Raw genomic sequence first — 16,219 nt, forward strand, 5'->3', positions numbered from 1 at the left:
GTTCAGGGTCTATTCCGATGATTGAGTACCTTCTCTACATCATCTTCATCCACGTCCAATAACGAACCGTCACTCTCCAGGCGGATTTTCACCTTCCCCTCTGGCAGGCTGCCCGCCTCCGTCTTCAGGAGCGTTGCTGCATCGCCACAAAGCGCAGAGTTAATTTATGGTGACATGCGACCTCAGCCCGCGTACTGCGCCTCATGTTATCTCACAGGTCTGATCGTGTGTGGCAGTTGTATCTCCTTTGATAGCTGTCTAGGCTTTATGAAAACCACACAAGCGTTCAATGTTGAAAACATAGTTAGTCTAATTACTTAATTAAATAGAATGGAGTGGTCTTTTCGGGTGTTTCAGGTATTTCTTGTGCTTCAAAAGGCCATCTGTATAGTTTTGCCATGTCATAAGGAAAAAGACGTTCCAGCACTGGCAAGAGACTTAGTCGATAATTCATTTTAAAATACTTCATAAACAGAAAGTACAAACGCACAGAAATATTTACTGACCCAATGAAAATCCTTCCTTGTGGACGAGCCATACTTTCTCCGTGTTATACCAGACTTTCTCGGCCGTGACCTGCTCCTCAGTCTTTCCCTGTGGGATCAGGTTAACAAAATCAGTAAGAGTTAAAAAAAAAATGAAAAAAAAATGAAACTTAATAGATTCATCTTTTAAAAATTAAATCAGAAAACTGCATGAAGAACTTTTCTTTGCACAAGCACTGACCATGCAGGTCACAGTCACACGAGACACGTGAATGGGATTCGTTCAGTGCAGGGCTTCTTCCAGTATAAAAACAAGACGTCACGGATGGAAGGTGGGAGGAGGGTGTTTTCATCACAACCGAGCACATCACAGACACAAACCGGGACCATCCTCCCACTCTTCATTAGTCCATCACTAAACCACAAGACACACGTCACACTGACACACGAGACGGATGCAAGCAGAACTGCAATCGTTCGTCGCCATGGCCCAGACCTTAGCTGCGGCCGAGTGCGCTGCCTGAAGGATGGCCACGGGGTCTTCCACAAGCTTGGGCTGCGGAATGGAAGAAGCAGAAGTCAATCACTTTTTTTTTTTTAAGTGATTAGATTCATTCACTTCAAGGGCACAATGAAAACATGGCGAGTTATGGCGCAGTGGGGGGGAAAAATGTCCAAAAATGATTACGAGTGGAAAATACAGAGCAAAACGCTGCAGCAAAAGACCAGTGAGTCAGGCAACGGTGGCAGAGTGAGCTGTTTCAAGTAATTCACCATACAATAATTAAATTGCTAATGCATTAATGAGCAAGGATTAGAAGGTGCCTGAAAGTGTGTAAGTAGGTCTATGGGCACAAAATTCATGTTCTGCCATATTAGCAGTCACAGTTAACGAGATCGTTAGCACTCAGGAAGGTAAAATGTCGGACACCATGCAGCCAAGTGTGACACAATGCAAAAGTCGATGCTTATTAATTTAGCTATAGAGCCGGTACTGGTACTGCATAAACACAAAGGTATAATGCAGTATCGTATAATGAGATACTGTATCACTGTTTTTAAAATCAGAGACACGCACTCAATAAGATTTTTTTGCAAGGAATTGGAGAAAATGTTCACTGTTGCACATGATAACCTCAGTATCTATATGAGGGTGTGGAGCCCAAAAGCAGCAAGACCATTACAAAGGTGCACACTGAAACGCGGTGTTTTAAATTCCACCTTTAAAACCTGGTGGCGAGGCCCCCTGACCTCCTTCGCTTTGGCAAGCACTGGTTCGTGTCACGTTGCTACATTCCAGGCCCCTCGCGTGAACCCAGAACCAGCGGCAGAGAGCAGCGCGGGGACAACGGCGGGCCAGTCAGGCACAGACAAAGTAGGGCAGGGACGGGTCAGTAGAGGGGAAACAAGCTCAGATTCCGGCTCTCCATGCAGGCAAAGGGGTGCGGGGCGAACCCGCGGCAGAGCAGGCTGTACCTGAGAGGATGTGTGGCCTCTGGCACGCTACAGCCATGCAAACGGCAAAGAAGACGGCAGCACGTCGGGGATCCAGTGACCCACAGAGAGGCAACAGTGAAGTAAATAAAAAACACAGGACATAATTTGAGACAACGGGACATCAGAACAAAGAGGAGGAGCGAGGAGGAGTGCCTTTCAGCACTGACACGGCCAGAGTAATGACAGAATGCCAATGGGCAAAGTACATTGTCGAACAGTGGGCGCTCCTCTCGACCTGATACAGAACAAGTGAGAGGAGGGCAATAAGCAAGAGAGGCACCGGGGAGGATAAAGCTGCCACTAAAGCTGTGTAAATTCACTATCGGCGCTGTACAAGTCGGCTGCAAGTAAAAATGTGTTACCAATAAATCACATTGCATTCACAATTTGATCCACAGATATATATGTCCAAGAGATTATAATCAGTTTTATCAAACTATCCGCAAAATAGTTTCCTCGTTCGTATAATGGAAACAAGTTATGTCCAGGTCATATTCCCCAGATAGCCTTGATTTTCTGCTGAACTAACTCCACATCTTGGCGAGTCATAGAAATGATCTCGGCGGTGCTCAGAGTTTCAGATTTCACACCAAAAGGGGCCCGAAAAAACCCAGGAGACCACCTGTAACTGGAAACCTATTGGCTAAGCGTGGGACATCGCTGGACACGTTTCCTGTATCTGGGGGATTCGAGCGCTTGACTCAGACTGGACACAGGGTTTTTTGTAAAGCAAGACAGGCGCGAACCAAACAAACTGAGGGAGAGAGAAGTTACATCATTGCCACTGGCGGTGAAGATCCTCCTCCCGCGCTTGTAGTCTTCCTCAGAGGGACCCAGCTCTGGGACCTACAGTTGGACGGCCGATGCCGGCAAATTGCAAAGTGGGAAGCCAGAAAGGAAAAATCAACGGGTGAAAAACTGAACCATCACACAGAAGCGTGTCCAAACATGCCGTCACGACGGGTACCTGTGCAGCAGGATCGACACACACCTGTTCATTTGGTGCAGACTGGGCCTGGGGCGGTGCGACAGGGGACGGTTTACCACTGGGGGCCGCGGGGGGACAAGATGTCTCGCTTACCTTCACACAGTGTACGTAAATATTCACAAACACACGCACACACACACACACACACACACATGGACGGAATTAAAATGGGAAGATGATAATGAGCACAAATTTTCCAGTTAATGCAATCAGGAAAAATGATTATTAAAGAAAATACGATGTACAGCGGCAAAAGAGCAGTGGATCAAGGCTCAGAAGGAACAGCATCCGAGGAATCTGAGAGCAGAAGCTGAAGTGAAACCATCAAATGTTCCACGACACAGTCTGCCGCTGGGGCACTTTTATCAATCCTAGTTTGGTTTTTCATCAATTTTTTTATGTATGAAGCTCAGGTTGTGGTGCGAAAAAAAACGTTTTAAAATCATGACGAAGAACTTTACTTCTGCAAAATCTGTGCCCGTTTCATTACTACATTTAGAAGATAGTGAGGCTCTGATGGACTATTGCAATGCTGGATTCAACTTGACTCTGTTTTTCTGTAGTGAAATGCTCTAGAAGTTAGAAGTCAACAAACTTCCACAAATCCAATCATGACAAAATTCGTGCTCATTCCTTTACCAGGGATGATTCATTTGTTTTTAATGGCCAATGTCTGCCGTGTCCACAAAGAATAATTGTAGCTCCCGTGAGAGCTGAAAAGTGAAAAGCTGAATAAAGGTACATAAACATTTCCAGGTTCCACTTAAATCTCGATCCTGCTCTGAAACCTGAGTCCCTCCCTACAGAGCGGTCGAACGCTCCCTCGGCAGAAAAACACCAGGAGCATATTTCAAAAATCAAATCCCTTGCTCCATTTCAAAATAACTGATTGCCAGATTTCATGGACATCTGTTAATAACATTTTCAGACAGGATGCCAAGGAAACAAAACACAGGAGAAAAGCCTAACCTTGTTTGAGTGTACAGATGAAAGAGACAATGAAAGAATGTAAAAGGTTTAAAAGTGCTACAGAACAACTTTCAATCGAATATTCTGCGAATGCTTTTTAAAAAAATTGGCTGAAGTTCAATTCAATCAGCATTATTTGGGTATCAGCCACGAGCTGCCCATGGTGATGCATGACAAACTGGGATTCTGCTCTATGATCAGTTTCTACCGGGGGAACAAAGAGAAATAGTATGTTTAACTGATGAGAACTAGTGACACGTTTGGTCTCCGAACCCTCATCCCGATTCCTTCCTTTTAAAAAGCCTCCAGCAAAGAGATCCTCACGGCCGCTGCCCCAGGGGTCTGCAGCAGAAACAGACAGAGCGGCGCTTCAAAGCTCCGTCTGCAGAAAGTGACAGTAATGAGTCCCAGCTCAGTGCTCACAGACAACTCCAGCAGAGCAGACTAACCGAGTGCGGGCCATGAGCGCGCCCTCATACCCACTGATGGCGTCTGATCATGGGCCGGTGCAGGCGCCCTGCCTCACTTCACCCATGCAGCGCGGGTTCATTATATCAAGACTTGGGGTTTATTTGTCAGAAATCAAGGGCGACTTGTGTTTTTGGACAATTCAAGTACTGTTCACATGTACTGCCGTACGTGTCACATTGTGTTGAGGTTTACGGGAGAAAAATATGTGACAAATATAGACCCTACATAAAGTTATACTTCAGAAAAGAGCTGGTTACAGGCAGGTTACAGTGAATATACTAATCCCTCTTTTATCCTCTTTTTTTTTACCCGTTTCAGTCCTGCACCCTACAATTCCCAGCTACTGTGTCCTTCAAAACATTGGAAATACTTTTGCGAGCGATGAACATAAGCCTTCCTGTCTGTGTTCAAAGTTTTTTTTCAGTTAAGAGAAGGAATATGTCATTTAACTTGGTGATGAATGGAAACCGTGTTGCTCTTTGCGGAGTGTCAAAAAAAGCTTCAAAGTGTTCAAATGATTAAGGATTATAATGTCATATGATTCAAATGTAACATAATTAAGAATTACTGTATATTTCAGAGTTGTTGTTGTTGTTTTCTTTCTTTGCTATTGCAGATACTCTGGGTTATTTTATGAATGGTGGGGAGGCAAAAATGAGCCTTGGGCTTCAGCCTGTTTCTTTTTCGGTTATAGGCGTGATATTTTTTTTGTGAAATTGTATCGAACACAATTTTGTCTTGTGTAACCGAACTAACTGACTATAATGTCAGTTTTGAAAAAAAGATACAGATACAACAAACTCTAGTTGAAGATGTAAACATCGTGAGGAGGTTGCATGGATGGAGGAGTAATGTCTGCGTTGTTATCACACAGCACGCTCCACCCTGAGGTTAGGTAGCAAGCAAACACTCCTCTCACACGGTACCTCCGGTTTCTTTACAGCAACTGGTCGAGGCTTTGGGATGAACCCTGCAGGAGGAGCCAGCGGGTCCGACTTTGGGACGGGGATGAATCCTGGGGGTCTTGGGAGGGCGTTCTGCTTTGGCGGCACAGGACTGGGCTTTCTGGCGGGAATGAAACCCGGCGGCGGAGACAGGAGATTCTGTCTGGAGACGGGGATGAAACCAGCCGGCGGGGCCAGACGGTCGGGCTTGGGCGGAGGGATGAAGCCAGCTGGAGGGGTGAGGGGGTTAACCTTCGGGGGTGCAGGGTTTGGTGCTGAAGTAGCGGGCACAGATGTGGATGCGGCCTCCTCTGGTTTTTCCTGCCCGTCCTCCGCCTTTCCTTTCTCTTCCTCCTGCTTCGCCTCTTCTTTCACGTCCTCTGTACGGTCCTGGGTGCGGGTGCGAGGCCGGTGCTCCTTGGTTCGACCTCTGCCCATTAGGCTGGTCAGACCCACGGAGATATCATCTTTATCCCCCCCAGCGGCCTTGGCGGTTTTGGGCACAGCACTGGCAGGCTCTGGAACAGCAGGCCGGTTCTGCTCTTCAGTCCCAGCAGGAACCACACGTCTGACAACCCTCCTCACAATCCTCACCACCTTTTTACCACTAGAACTCTGCTCCTCGTCCGGGCCGACCATGGCGACGTTACTGCCGGACGCCTCAGCTGTCGATGCTGTCGACGGTGGACCGCTTCCTGCGTCTAGCCCGGGTTCAGTGACTGCCTGAGGCTGACTACTGTCTACATCAGGCTGGATACAAACAGAGCAAGGCAGACAACAGTGCAGATTATTCCCGTGGCCGATGCAGATAAACCGTAGCTCCAGGGCTCAGAAACTCTGAATAGAAGATTTTTCAAGAATGGATTTTGTCAGCATATGTTTGTTAGTGTGTGCAACCACTCAGGTTAGTGTTTGGGCCTGTTGCAAAAATTGTAATTTTGGAATGAGTATGGAGGTGGACTAAGCTTAATTAGTTGGCTGCTGAAAAAAGAATGTATACCTGGAATTCCTAATGACTCAGTGATAGTGACAGTTAAGGGTCCATCTTAGAAACAAAAGGGTTCCTTATGGAGTTTTTGACCACTAGTCGCACTATGGCACAATGTTTTTGTAAGTCGCTCTCTGTTTTGTTTGCAACACGCAAGGATCATGCTTGTCGGCGTGACGCAAACAGTATCTTGCCAATGATTTCACGTTTTTTCCGACTTTGAGCTTGTGGCAGTACATCCCGACACAGACAGTTAGACAGGAAGACTGCCAATAAGCAAACAAAAGTTTTTAATACAGGCAGTTTAAGATGAACACAATGCATTTTTTGTAAGCAACACTGAATGTGTTGATTGTTCAGAATAAAAGCTCCCCACGAAACCTAAGCATATAATCTAAATTGCAAACATGAGATATATTTGCTTATATATTTGTTCATATACAATATATCCCAAGCCCTATGAACCTACCCTTCATTACTCATTCAGAACTGTACTTGCCGTCGCCTATTCCAATATAACCAACTTCCCAGGATCATGGTTAACTTCATCTTGCAGAAGGTTGAGATCATGATTAGTAGACTAGTTTCTTTCAGCACACAAAACAGTTTATCATGCAGGCGGAAATGACACTTACTTCTGGCTTGTTCTCAACTTTAACCTACACAACAAGAAGCAACACAAATAAAATCAAACCACATATTGAGCTTTTTTGTATTGACAAAAAAAAAGACCATTTCACAAAATGAACAGGCAACAAGATGCAGATATAAAGTGTAGGGCAAAATGGGGAAAAAACAAATCCAGAAAAGTAAGACTTCCCTTTTGCTCCCAGAATGAAAAGCGTGATTTGTATGCCATGGTGACACGCCCGAAGTCACGGAACAAGCTGTGCGGCGTGGAGAGCAAAAATATATGGAATGATGAGAGGAGAAGGGGAGAAAAAATGACAGACAGCCAGGAAGAGGAGGATGTACTGTGAAGAGGGATGAAGAATGGGACTTTATGTATGAGCGGTGGGCAGTTGGACAATGCGGCAGTGAGAACAGAACATTAACAACAGAATTAAAAAGGAATGGTTTCACACGTCAAGTGGTAACGTGGAAAACATGAACATGAAGATCTAACGAGACCTGAACTCATCACATCCAATGCTCGCCGGCCGTTTCATTTCACAAAAATTCAATCGGAAAACATTTGACAGAACAACGGAAGTGTTGTCGGGAGCACAAGACATACAAACACTTCCCTACACTCAACAACCAGGCAGACATGCAGCTTGCTACAATTTGTAGACGCCTGTCCTGACTTCTACTCATTGAGGGAAAAACAGCAAAGTCAGTTGCGCAGCAACATGTTTCACCATCTCTACCCCTGCTTTCATCAGTCAGGACTGAGTCCACTCCTATAAATAGTTTCAGCAGGAGGCCCCCTCTGAGACGCCATCAGAGCCCTAATGGAACTGCTAACCAGAGCAGATCACACTGCTCACCACCACACACACAAAGTCCACCGGAGGCCCGAGCCCATTTACCTTCTCTCTGGGCCAGGTCAACCTTCCGATCTTCGCTCCGTCACTGGAGCACACGGTCGGGACCCTGGGTCTGCAAAGAGCACACGCTCGCTAGTCCCGAGTGAGTGAGGGGGATAGGCAACATGGAGGGCGGGGTCCCGGTCAGGAACGGCGGGGTAAAGCTGTGGTGTGAGGAGTGGAGGCAGGCGGGTTGGGGAATGTGAGAGGGACTGGGCAGGGAGATAGAAGAGGGACAGCTGCTGAAATACAGAGGGGCTATAAAAAGAACTTGCACAGCCACATTAATTACCACTGCCACTTTCCCCCCCTCCCCCTCTCTTCCCTTGGGAATCAGAGAGGTGGTCTCTCCCATCAGGTGCAAAACAAACTGTTGTGTGCCCTTTAAATTTTGGCATAGCAACAACAACAAAACAGAGTAATGCAAGTATAAGATTGACAGTTGAAACAAAGTGCAAGAATGTTCTACTCCATACAGATTTCACATTTGAATTCAAGCTTATTCATTCTTCTGATTCCCTCCGCGTTGACTCCCTTACCTGCACATCAAACAATAAACCATGTGTTTTTTCATTACTTTGAATAAGATGAGCCTGCGGTGGGGCAGCTCTCTCACTATGCAGCTGATGTACAGATCTGAGGCCACGCCATGTTCTTTCACCACAAGAGGGAGCTGTTACACAATGTATTTGATTTCTCCATTTCACAGGCACACCACTGACCCAAATTCGAGATGTTGTTCTTTGGCGACCCCTTGGCACCAAGCAGGGGCCCGAGGACGCACCAGTTAACGCTCGCTTCCTGTACGTCCGCAGCCAAGTGCGAGTCAAGATTTTTAAACATTTTAAAATGATACAACTGTCCCCCAAATGTGCAGCGTGGCTTGAAATGAAAGAGCTGTCTATGAAACTGCATTGCTGTAAAACCAGTTTGATGAAAACACTAATGTAATGCATGTGAGTTGACATTAGGTCGACAAGGAGTGTAGTCACACAAGGAAAACACATAAATGTAGGAACAGGCTTGGCGGGGCGGGGTTGAGTGATCCAAACTATTTCATCTATCAAATAACCAGCTCCTATTTGCAAATCATACAGTGTCTGTTACCAGAATCAGTTGAACCAAAAGGTTTCTGATTTTAATGTACAAAAAAAATTCTACTAAAATGATCTACTATCTGATTTAAGGCATTTATTTTTCACACAATTCACATATGAGCACCCAGCGAGATCCAGCCAAACACATGGCCTAGCTGATCTCTCTAGCACAGTCTGCTAATCCCCAGAGTCAGTTACACTGCATCACGCCCACTGTTCGTCCACACTGTGCCCACCAAAGATTAAAGATATATTAAAAACACTGCAGATTCAGACCCAGTTGAATATTTCCATATCCGAAATTGCACGTTCAAATCCTGCTGTAAATTGTAATATAAACATTGCATTAGTGAAATATTTATTTTGAATTTGACAGACAACCTACAGTATACTTCTGGTTACCAAAAGTTTGAGCTAACCGGGAAGAGATGATGAGATAAGATGAGATAAGCTAAAGACACATCCTCCTCTTTTATCTGTATAATCTTGAAATAAAAGTTTCGAGAAGCTCACGCTTTCAGATTAAACTCTCGACCATGCCTGCACGATATCTGACCAGTGTCCAGACTTTGGCACCTACGAGCAGAAGTGAATCATGTGATCACACTCTGCCATCCTCCGCCGTCCTCTGCAGATTCCAGGATGTGACCCAGATTTTATTCAGTAAGACTCAACGGGCCTGAAAATCAGAACTTCTTCCCGAAAGTAGGCCACATTGACAAGATATAGGAGCAGCAAGTTGAAACTCAGACTCAGACAGGTGTGTGTGTGTGTTCACCTGCACTTTCTGTGATCAGATGGAAGCAGAGAGGTAAAAAAAAAATAATAATCAAAGTCTAATGTAACAGCCAAAGACATTTTCCACCACATGCACAGACATCAGGAAGTATGTAAATGTAGTAGAACCCCAGGAATACTGTGGTGACAGCAAACACTTGTCATTGAAATAAAACAGCATGATATATACATTAAGTGTGTGACACTTATCAATATATCATGGAAAAAAATTACAATGCACACCTAAAGTACCATTTCCTTTCGGCTGACGCGATGAGGGTGCGTCTGAGAAGTGTCGCTGTGACGTTGACTGACAGACATGCTGTCAGTGACACGCCCAGGAATGTCCAGTATGTCCAACTACTGTCACAGAAGTTACAGCTCCTCATTTCAGCTGACAACGCTAAAGCCAGAAACCCATGTCACTTGTATGTAATAAATTATGAAATATTCACAAATGGAGGGAAGAAAAATGACATCTCCAGTGCAGCCTCTATCATGAACCAAACGGCTTTAACCTCGGAAGCTCCGCCTCTTTCTAAATCCACGCCTGCGCTAATACTCTCTGCTACTGGAGCGTCTCCACACTGGAAACAGGGATGATGTAATTCAAATGGGCATCTTGGGGAGGAGATTACACCATTAGCTAATTCACTAATGATAAAACTGTGTCTGGTCCGCAGACAGAGAGGAAGTATATGGGATGAGAGACGAGAGGCGAGTCGATGCAGGGATGTTGTAGATGGAACAGTCAGCAGTGGGCGACGTTATTAAAAATTCAGGCTCTCGGTTTTATTGAAAGTAAAAGTTTTAAAAATCAGCTAGTGGAGGGTATGATCTCGGATATTTGTTGATGGGCTAAAATATTTAAACAATGTTTTCAAAATTAAAAAAAAGAGGTGCAAGCTCGGGTGACTAATGTTCAGCCCGAACTGGCCCTCACTTTAAAAGGAGGAGACCATATAAAGACATATATATATTAAAATTAAATATATTAAAGTACCGTATCACGTATGTTGTGATGTGGCACGATACAAATAAAGTTGAATTGAATTGCAGAAATGCAGACAACTAATTATTAGCCTGAATGTGGAGGTAAAATGAATCAAATGAGAATCAAAATTTAAAAAACAAAATCTGTTGTTGTTGTTGTTGTTGTTGTTGTTGTTGTTGTTTGGACGACAATGGTTGCCAACCAATGAAGAAGAAAAAAAGTTAAAGTGTTAATCTGTGCATACCTGGCCAAGGCATGAAATAAAATAATAAAATGTTTGTTTGTGTTTTCATTTATTTATTCTTGGTGAAGATTTCATGTACAGAAGCAGCACTTTTTTTTTCCCCTACTGACCTTTAGAAAACCAAATAATCAAATCTTTGAGAAAGTATTCAATAAATGCCCAAAGAGGTCAAGATGAAATTTATTTTATTTACTCTCTGGCAGCCAGAGAGATTTGCATGTGAAGGTGAGGGGCCTAGCGCACCGCCTGGAGCCAGCCATCTGACAGCACTGTAATCAGAGACATTAAAGAAAACCACAGCGGGCAGATGGAGAGCAGGTGTTTCACTGACACCAACACTGAGCACTTAGGTTTTTGTTCAGTGACAGACTGTGTGTCATTGTGCTCTATTGTGCTCACTGCAATTAGACAGATCATCGCTGCCCGCCTTGTCAAGACTCACTTGAGTCACTGCTGCAGCACATAATCCCCTTTCAAACCACAACTTTTTCACAGTTTAGTGACATCACGAAAAAACTGTGTACACGTGTTCATTTGTGAGTTGTGGCGCTGCTGACCTTGGGCTGAGATGACTGTCTCCTGGCTATACCATGAACAGGCATAAGGGGTAGCACCGACTCTTTCGTGTAACTCTTAGCAAGACAGCAAACAATCTTAATATTATAATAACATGTCAAATTGTTCCTTGAAATAAATTTAGCCAATACAGTCAATTTACCATATTGCATCACATATGGTAAATTGACTGTATTTATGTAGCATTTTTCTAGTCTTATTGACCACCTACAGCACTTTGCAGTAAAAGTCACATTCATACAGCGCTTCTCTACACACAGCGGGGTTGGTAAGTGGACGACCCGCTCTGTCTCCTGAACCGCCCAGTGGCTCAGAGCTGTGTGTTGCAGAGCTAAAGAGCTATATTCCAGATCTTATTATAACCCGCCTATAAATAGTGCCGTTGGTTCTGGGTCAGCCTCACATGCACATTTTCACATATTTTTTCAACTGGCCCATCTTGTGATGATTATCAAGGTTGGTAGAATGTAGGACATAAGTAAGACAGGGAGACGAGTGTCTCCTCTAGGGAGTACCTTCCCACTGAAGTGCATTTGAAAACTATAAATGCTTTGGTAAAAAAAGGATGAATGGAGGAAGAGACAATATGACGCAAACAGATCATCGTGGTCATCAGATCATGTTCCCACCTGATGTTTTTACAGCGCCAAATTCTATGGTTCAGTGATATCTCTAATAAAATGACGCCTTTTCAATTTAAACAGAAATGAGACACATGTGAGGTCCATCATTAAGGTTTAGCAGGAGCTTTTAATAAAAAATGGTTGCTTCTATTTTGCTCATTTTTGATGTGATTAAAGAATAAAACCTACATCTCCATATTGAAGATGTTTTTATAGGAGTCCTGTCAAGACAATACTGATTAAAAAAACAATATACTTCCCAGTTTATCTCTCTAAACATAAAACACTAAAGAAATTCAGGTGTTGCCTGATAAACAGTTTAACTCGATGCCCTTCTACTTGTTGCACATGATTATCCAAGCAAAGGGGGAAAAAAGACTGAACTGAATGAGCAGCCAGCAGAGTCTCCAACGACCATATGGCCATTGGCTGCGGTGGCGTTCAGGCCATTGTTTCCTTTAGCATCCCTTTGTTTACAGTCAAAGGACGGGGGGTGGGGTCGGGGGATTATATATACCCCAGAACACATTCTCTCTTTCAAAACACACACTCCCACATACATGCGAACACAAAAGCACAATATGTGAGTGCAGAAGCGATACATTGGAAGAAAGAAAAAAACAAAACAATGCCAAATTTGAGGTGAGAACTTTTGCCCATTTTATGTTTGCCCAACGTCCACGTAAAAACCCAAATAACATAGATCCAGAGAAGCAAGCTTATCAGAGCAAAACAAATGCGGAGAATATTTTTTTTCACAAGTCTGAAACTCTCATCAGATCCAAAGTGGAATTGCAGCAATCAAAAAAAACAAAAAAAACAGTACTACTCACATCAGAGACTTCTTTTTGCAGGCCTTGGGAGGTCCTCAGCCAGCTGCGGTTCAACTCGCTCAGCTCCAGAATCGGCTGCACCTTCAGCCGGACCGACTCTCCCGACTGACGGATCATCTCCACTATCTCGTCCCTGCTCTTCCTCTCCACATTGATCCCGTTTATTTCCACCAGCCTGTCTCCGGGCACCAGGCCCAGGGCCCGATCCTTGGTCCCGGCGCCCGGTTCGGCAAAGTGCACCACGTGTCGACTCACCCGTCCGTCGGGGAGCCTGTCTAGCATGGTGGTCCTCCGCAAGGAGAAGCCAAAGTCCCCGGTGTTGCGCCGCTGCAGCTCGAGTTCTCTTGGGTCCGGTATCGGCGGGGCCACAAGCACGGGCAACTGCAGGTCCGCACCCGGGAAGGTCTTCTCCACCAACTCAGGAATATGAACCACATCGGTGCCTTTTGAGTCGGGCTGGTACTTTAAAGCGGATGTATTCCAGCTCTGCCCTGAAGGATTTGAATCCTCCAAAGCCTGGTCCCCTTTGCTCGTCTGGCTGAAGGTCACGTGCCTCTGGCCCGCCGCACAATTCAACCTGGCCAATTCCCCGAATCTAGCTGCTCTCACCTTCACAGAGCTCTGACGGTGTTCCGGTTCATCTGCCTTCACGTCTTCGCACACATCCTGCTGTGTGCTGGGAGGGCGCTCGGCCTCCAGGTCCGTCAGGCAGAGCTCTGTGTTGCTGGCCACCTTGATGGGAATGGGACCGGAGATCTCCAACTTGCTCCTCGGGTCCTTCTTGGAGCTCCCTCGGTTGAGGTGGAAAAAGCCCCTGCGTATGCTCATCTCTTCCAGGCTCTTTAACTCCGCCTGGGACATGCGCTCTTTCTTGTCTTTCTTGTCTTTCTTTTCTTTCTTTCCCAAGTCCTTTTCCTTCTCCTTCTCCTTGTCTTTCTTAATCAGGTGAAACATGCTCGCTTTACCAGCTTGAATTGTTCAGCAAGAAATATAAACTACCATCAAAGCCCCAGAGGGCACAAAGGGGAGATGTGGACCAGTAGTGTCATCTGTAAGGGAAGAGAGTAAAAGAGAAAACCAACACCATATTTGCCGAGAGGATAATAATACAATTCATTCAATGTTACAATCAGAACTCGACAGAAGAAGAAACTGGCAAGCTGATTATTGGTCTCACATCTGTTTCGTCATGCAGTAAGTTAGGGTTGTGCAGGCCCGAGGTGTCCGCTTCTCCTGACCTGGCCCACGATCGTACCACCAGTACTCGGATCAACTCGTTTGTGGAAGAAAGTGGGAGTGAGGGTCATTTTGTTGCAGCTGTTATTTCAATAATAAGTACGTCAGATCTGCCACTGCTCAGCTCAGGTCGTCAGCATTGATCGGGCTAGTTTTCATTTAGTGTCTGTCACCAAAAACTGTAGGATTTTCTTGCTTCTTGAATCTGTGATCTTAATAACACCGATGAAGAAATGTGACCTTTTAGAGATTCAACAAGAAATAAGAAGCTGATTAAACGTGTGTTTTTTTTATTGTACTTCTATTATATTGATCGTTAAAAAGAAAATCAATCATCAGCCATGTTCTTTTGACCAAATAATTACCCCCCTCAAGGAAAGGTGCATCGGCTGCCAAGGTTCATAGTCCAATACTTAAGTCCATCGGTCTTGACTCTTGACACGTACATTCTGCCATCATCTTATGGGTTGATTCTCTTATCAAATAGTGAGTTGCATGACGCCATGGCCTGACTCTTTTCTTATCCTTTTAATCAGAAGCACAATCGAAATCAATTGAAATCCAAAGGGGAAGGTCTACTCTGTCGGCTGCGTGTCAGGGGAACGGACATCACCTATTGATGCATTATAAAAGAAAAAGATGGCCTTCAGTCATAACTACTGCATGATCCAGATTCGGATTGAGATGCGTTCACCCCGGTCCATTACACTGACACTGCACACTGACCTCGTGTGCCTCGCTGTCGACCCGACCAGCATCACCACCGGCTGCTGTGCATCTCAACATTTGTGCAGGGGTCTGCAACCCTGCTTCGTGCTGGCCAAGCCATGCACAGTCCGATTCGCACTTAATCCGCACATAATCACGTGTCCCGGGTTGAGAGAGGCTACGCAATAGCAAAAGGCAATTGCAGCCAGCCACTTTGCATTCAATGAATACTCTGGTAGAAACTTTTTTATTATTATTATTATTTTAATTTTTAATTTTTTTTTTTTTACGGGAAATGAGAACACATCCTTGTATTTGAGGTTTACTGAAGATTGCTGTACACATGGCAGAGCTGAGTCGCTCGGCCGTAATGCTCTGCCTGTAAGCTGCTTTGCCCTCGTTCTCCAGCACCGGTGGCCTTAGGGGAACACTTTCCTGTATCAGACGTGTCATGGATAAAAAATATATATATATATATATATATTCATAGAGTAAACACCGTGAGCAGATGTGACAAGGACCTACCTGCAATTGCCCGACAGTGACAGCGTTGTGGTCTTTCTAGAAGTTTTTCAGCATTTTCTTCCCGAGAATTGACAGTAGGTGCAAGGAAATGTACCGCTGATGCGTTCGAGTGCTCATCAAAAGCTCCGACGTTGCGTCATCCTATCGGGCTTATGATAATACGGACTTATAGGCAGGCAATGAATCGTTGAGTGTATAAATTAAGAGGAAAAAACAACAGCAGCTGAATGGTTTCTCAGTCCTGCAGTAGAATAATTGAAAATGAATAAATTAGTGACTTTTAAACACGTTTGTATAAAAAAAGAAGCAAGTAGGCTATCTCTTGACTACTTCACAAAAGCTACCGATTCAATACCAAAGAGTACAAATCAACCAATCAGTCGACAAAATTAAATATGATGTGTGGTCAAATGCAATCGTATTTGGGTCGTTGACGTTTGAATGGCTCTAAGTTCTAATATTTCCAGCAGTAAGTGAAGGCAGCACCGGTGTAAACTGGACAGCAGTGACCCCTCCTGGTGTTTCTGCTGACTTGAACCAGAAGACAAGGCTGTCCAGTTCTTCTTGTCAAATTTGAGATATTTGTATTTCATTCAGAGATTTGATCTTGTTCAAATTGTGTGATTCTGCTTGCCTTCGATCTTTTTACTTTTATGTACAAAATCAGGTCTTTTGTCATTCTATGGTAGTACAAATGACACTTCATAGACTTTGCTTAAATTTTGCTTCCTGCAG

General features: G+C 44.6%; 1 protein-coding gene across 9 annotated transcripts in view; it reads right to left on the minus strand.

Moving 5' to 3' along the window:
• Positions 1-15,579, minus strand: part of LOC118301308 (unconventional myosin-XVIIIa-like) — a 58,937-nt gene extending 43,358 nt beyond the window's left edge. For 4 of the 9 annotated variants that reach the window (XM_035626698.2, XM_047330535.1, XM_047330530.1 and 1 more), the window contains exons 1-10: positions 7,875-8,013; positions 7,163-7,229; positions 6,978-7,001; positions 5,337-6,104; positions 2,974-3,063; positions 2,757-2,828; positions 1,962-1,988; positions 982-1,041; positions 507-594; positions 30-136 (exon numbers count right to left, since the gene is read on the minus strand). In XM_035626698.2, the coding sequence (XP_035482591.2) occupies positions 30-136; positions 507-594; positions 982-1,041; positions 1,962-1,988; positions 2,757-2,828; positions 2,974-3,063; positions 5,337-6,104; positions 6,978-7,001; positions 7,163-7,201 (1,275 nt within the window). In that variant the 5' untranslated portion in view covers positions 7,202-7,229; positions 7,875-8,013. Of the gene's footprint in view, positions 1-29; positions 137-506; positions 595-981; positions 1,042-1,961; positions 1,989-2,756; positions 2,829-2,973; positions 3,064-5,336; positions 6,105-6,977; positions 7,002-7,162; positions 7,230-7,874; positions 8,014-13,015; positions 14,065-14,192; positions 14,264-15,484 lie in introns of those variants that run through there. The other 5 variants (XM_047330536.1, XM_047330534.1, XM_047330531.1 and 2 more) reach the window with 4 other exon arrangements.
• Between the last annotated feature and the right edge of the window lie 640 nt (positions 15,580-16,219).

Source organism: Scophthalmus maximus, chromosome 2 (assembly GCF_022379125.1).
Source record: "Scophthalmus maximus strain ysfricsl-2021 chromosome 2, ASM2237912v1, whole genome shotgun sequence".
NCBI classification, from domain to species: domain Eukaryota; kingdom Metazoa; phylum Chordata; class Actinopteri; order Pleuronectiformes; family Scophthalmidae; genus Scophthalmus; species Scophthalmus maximus.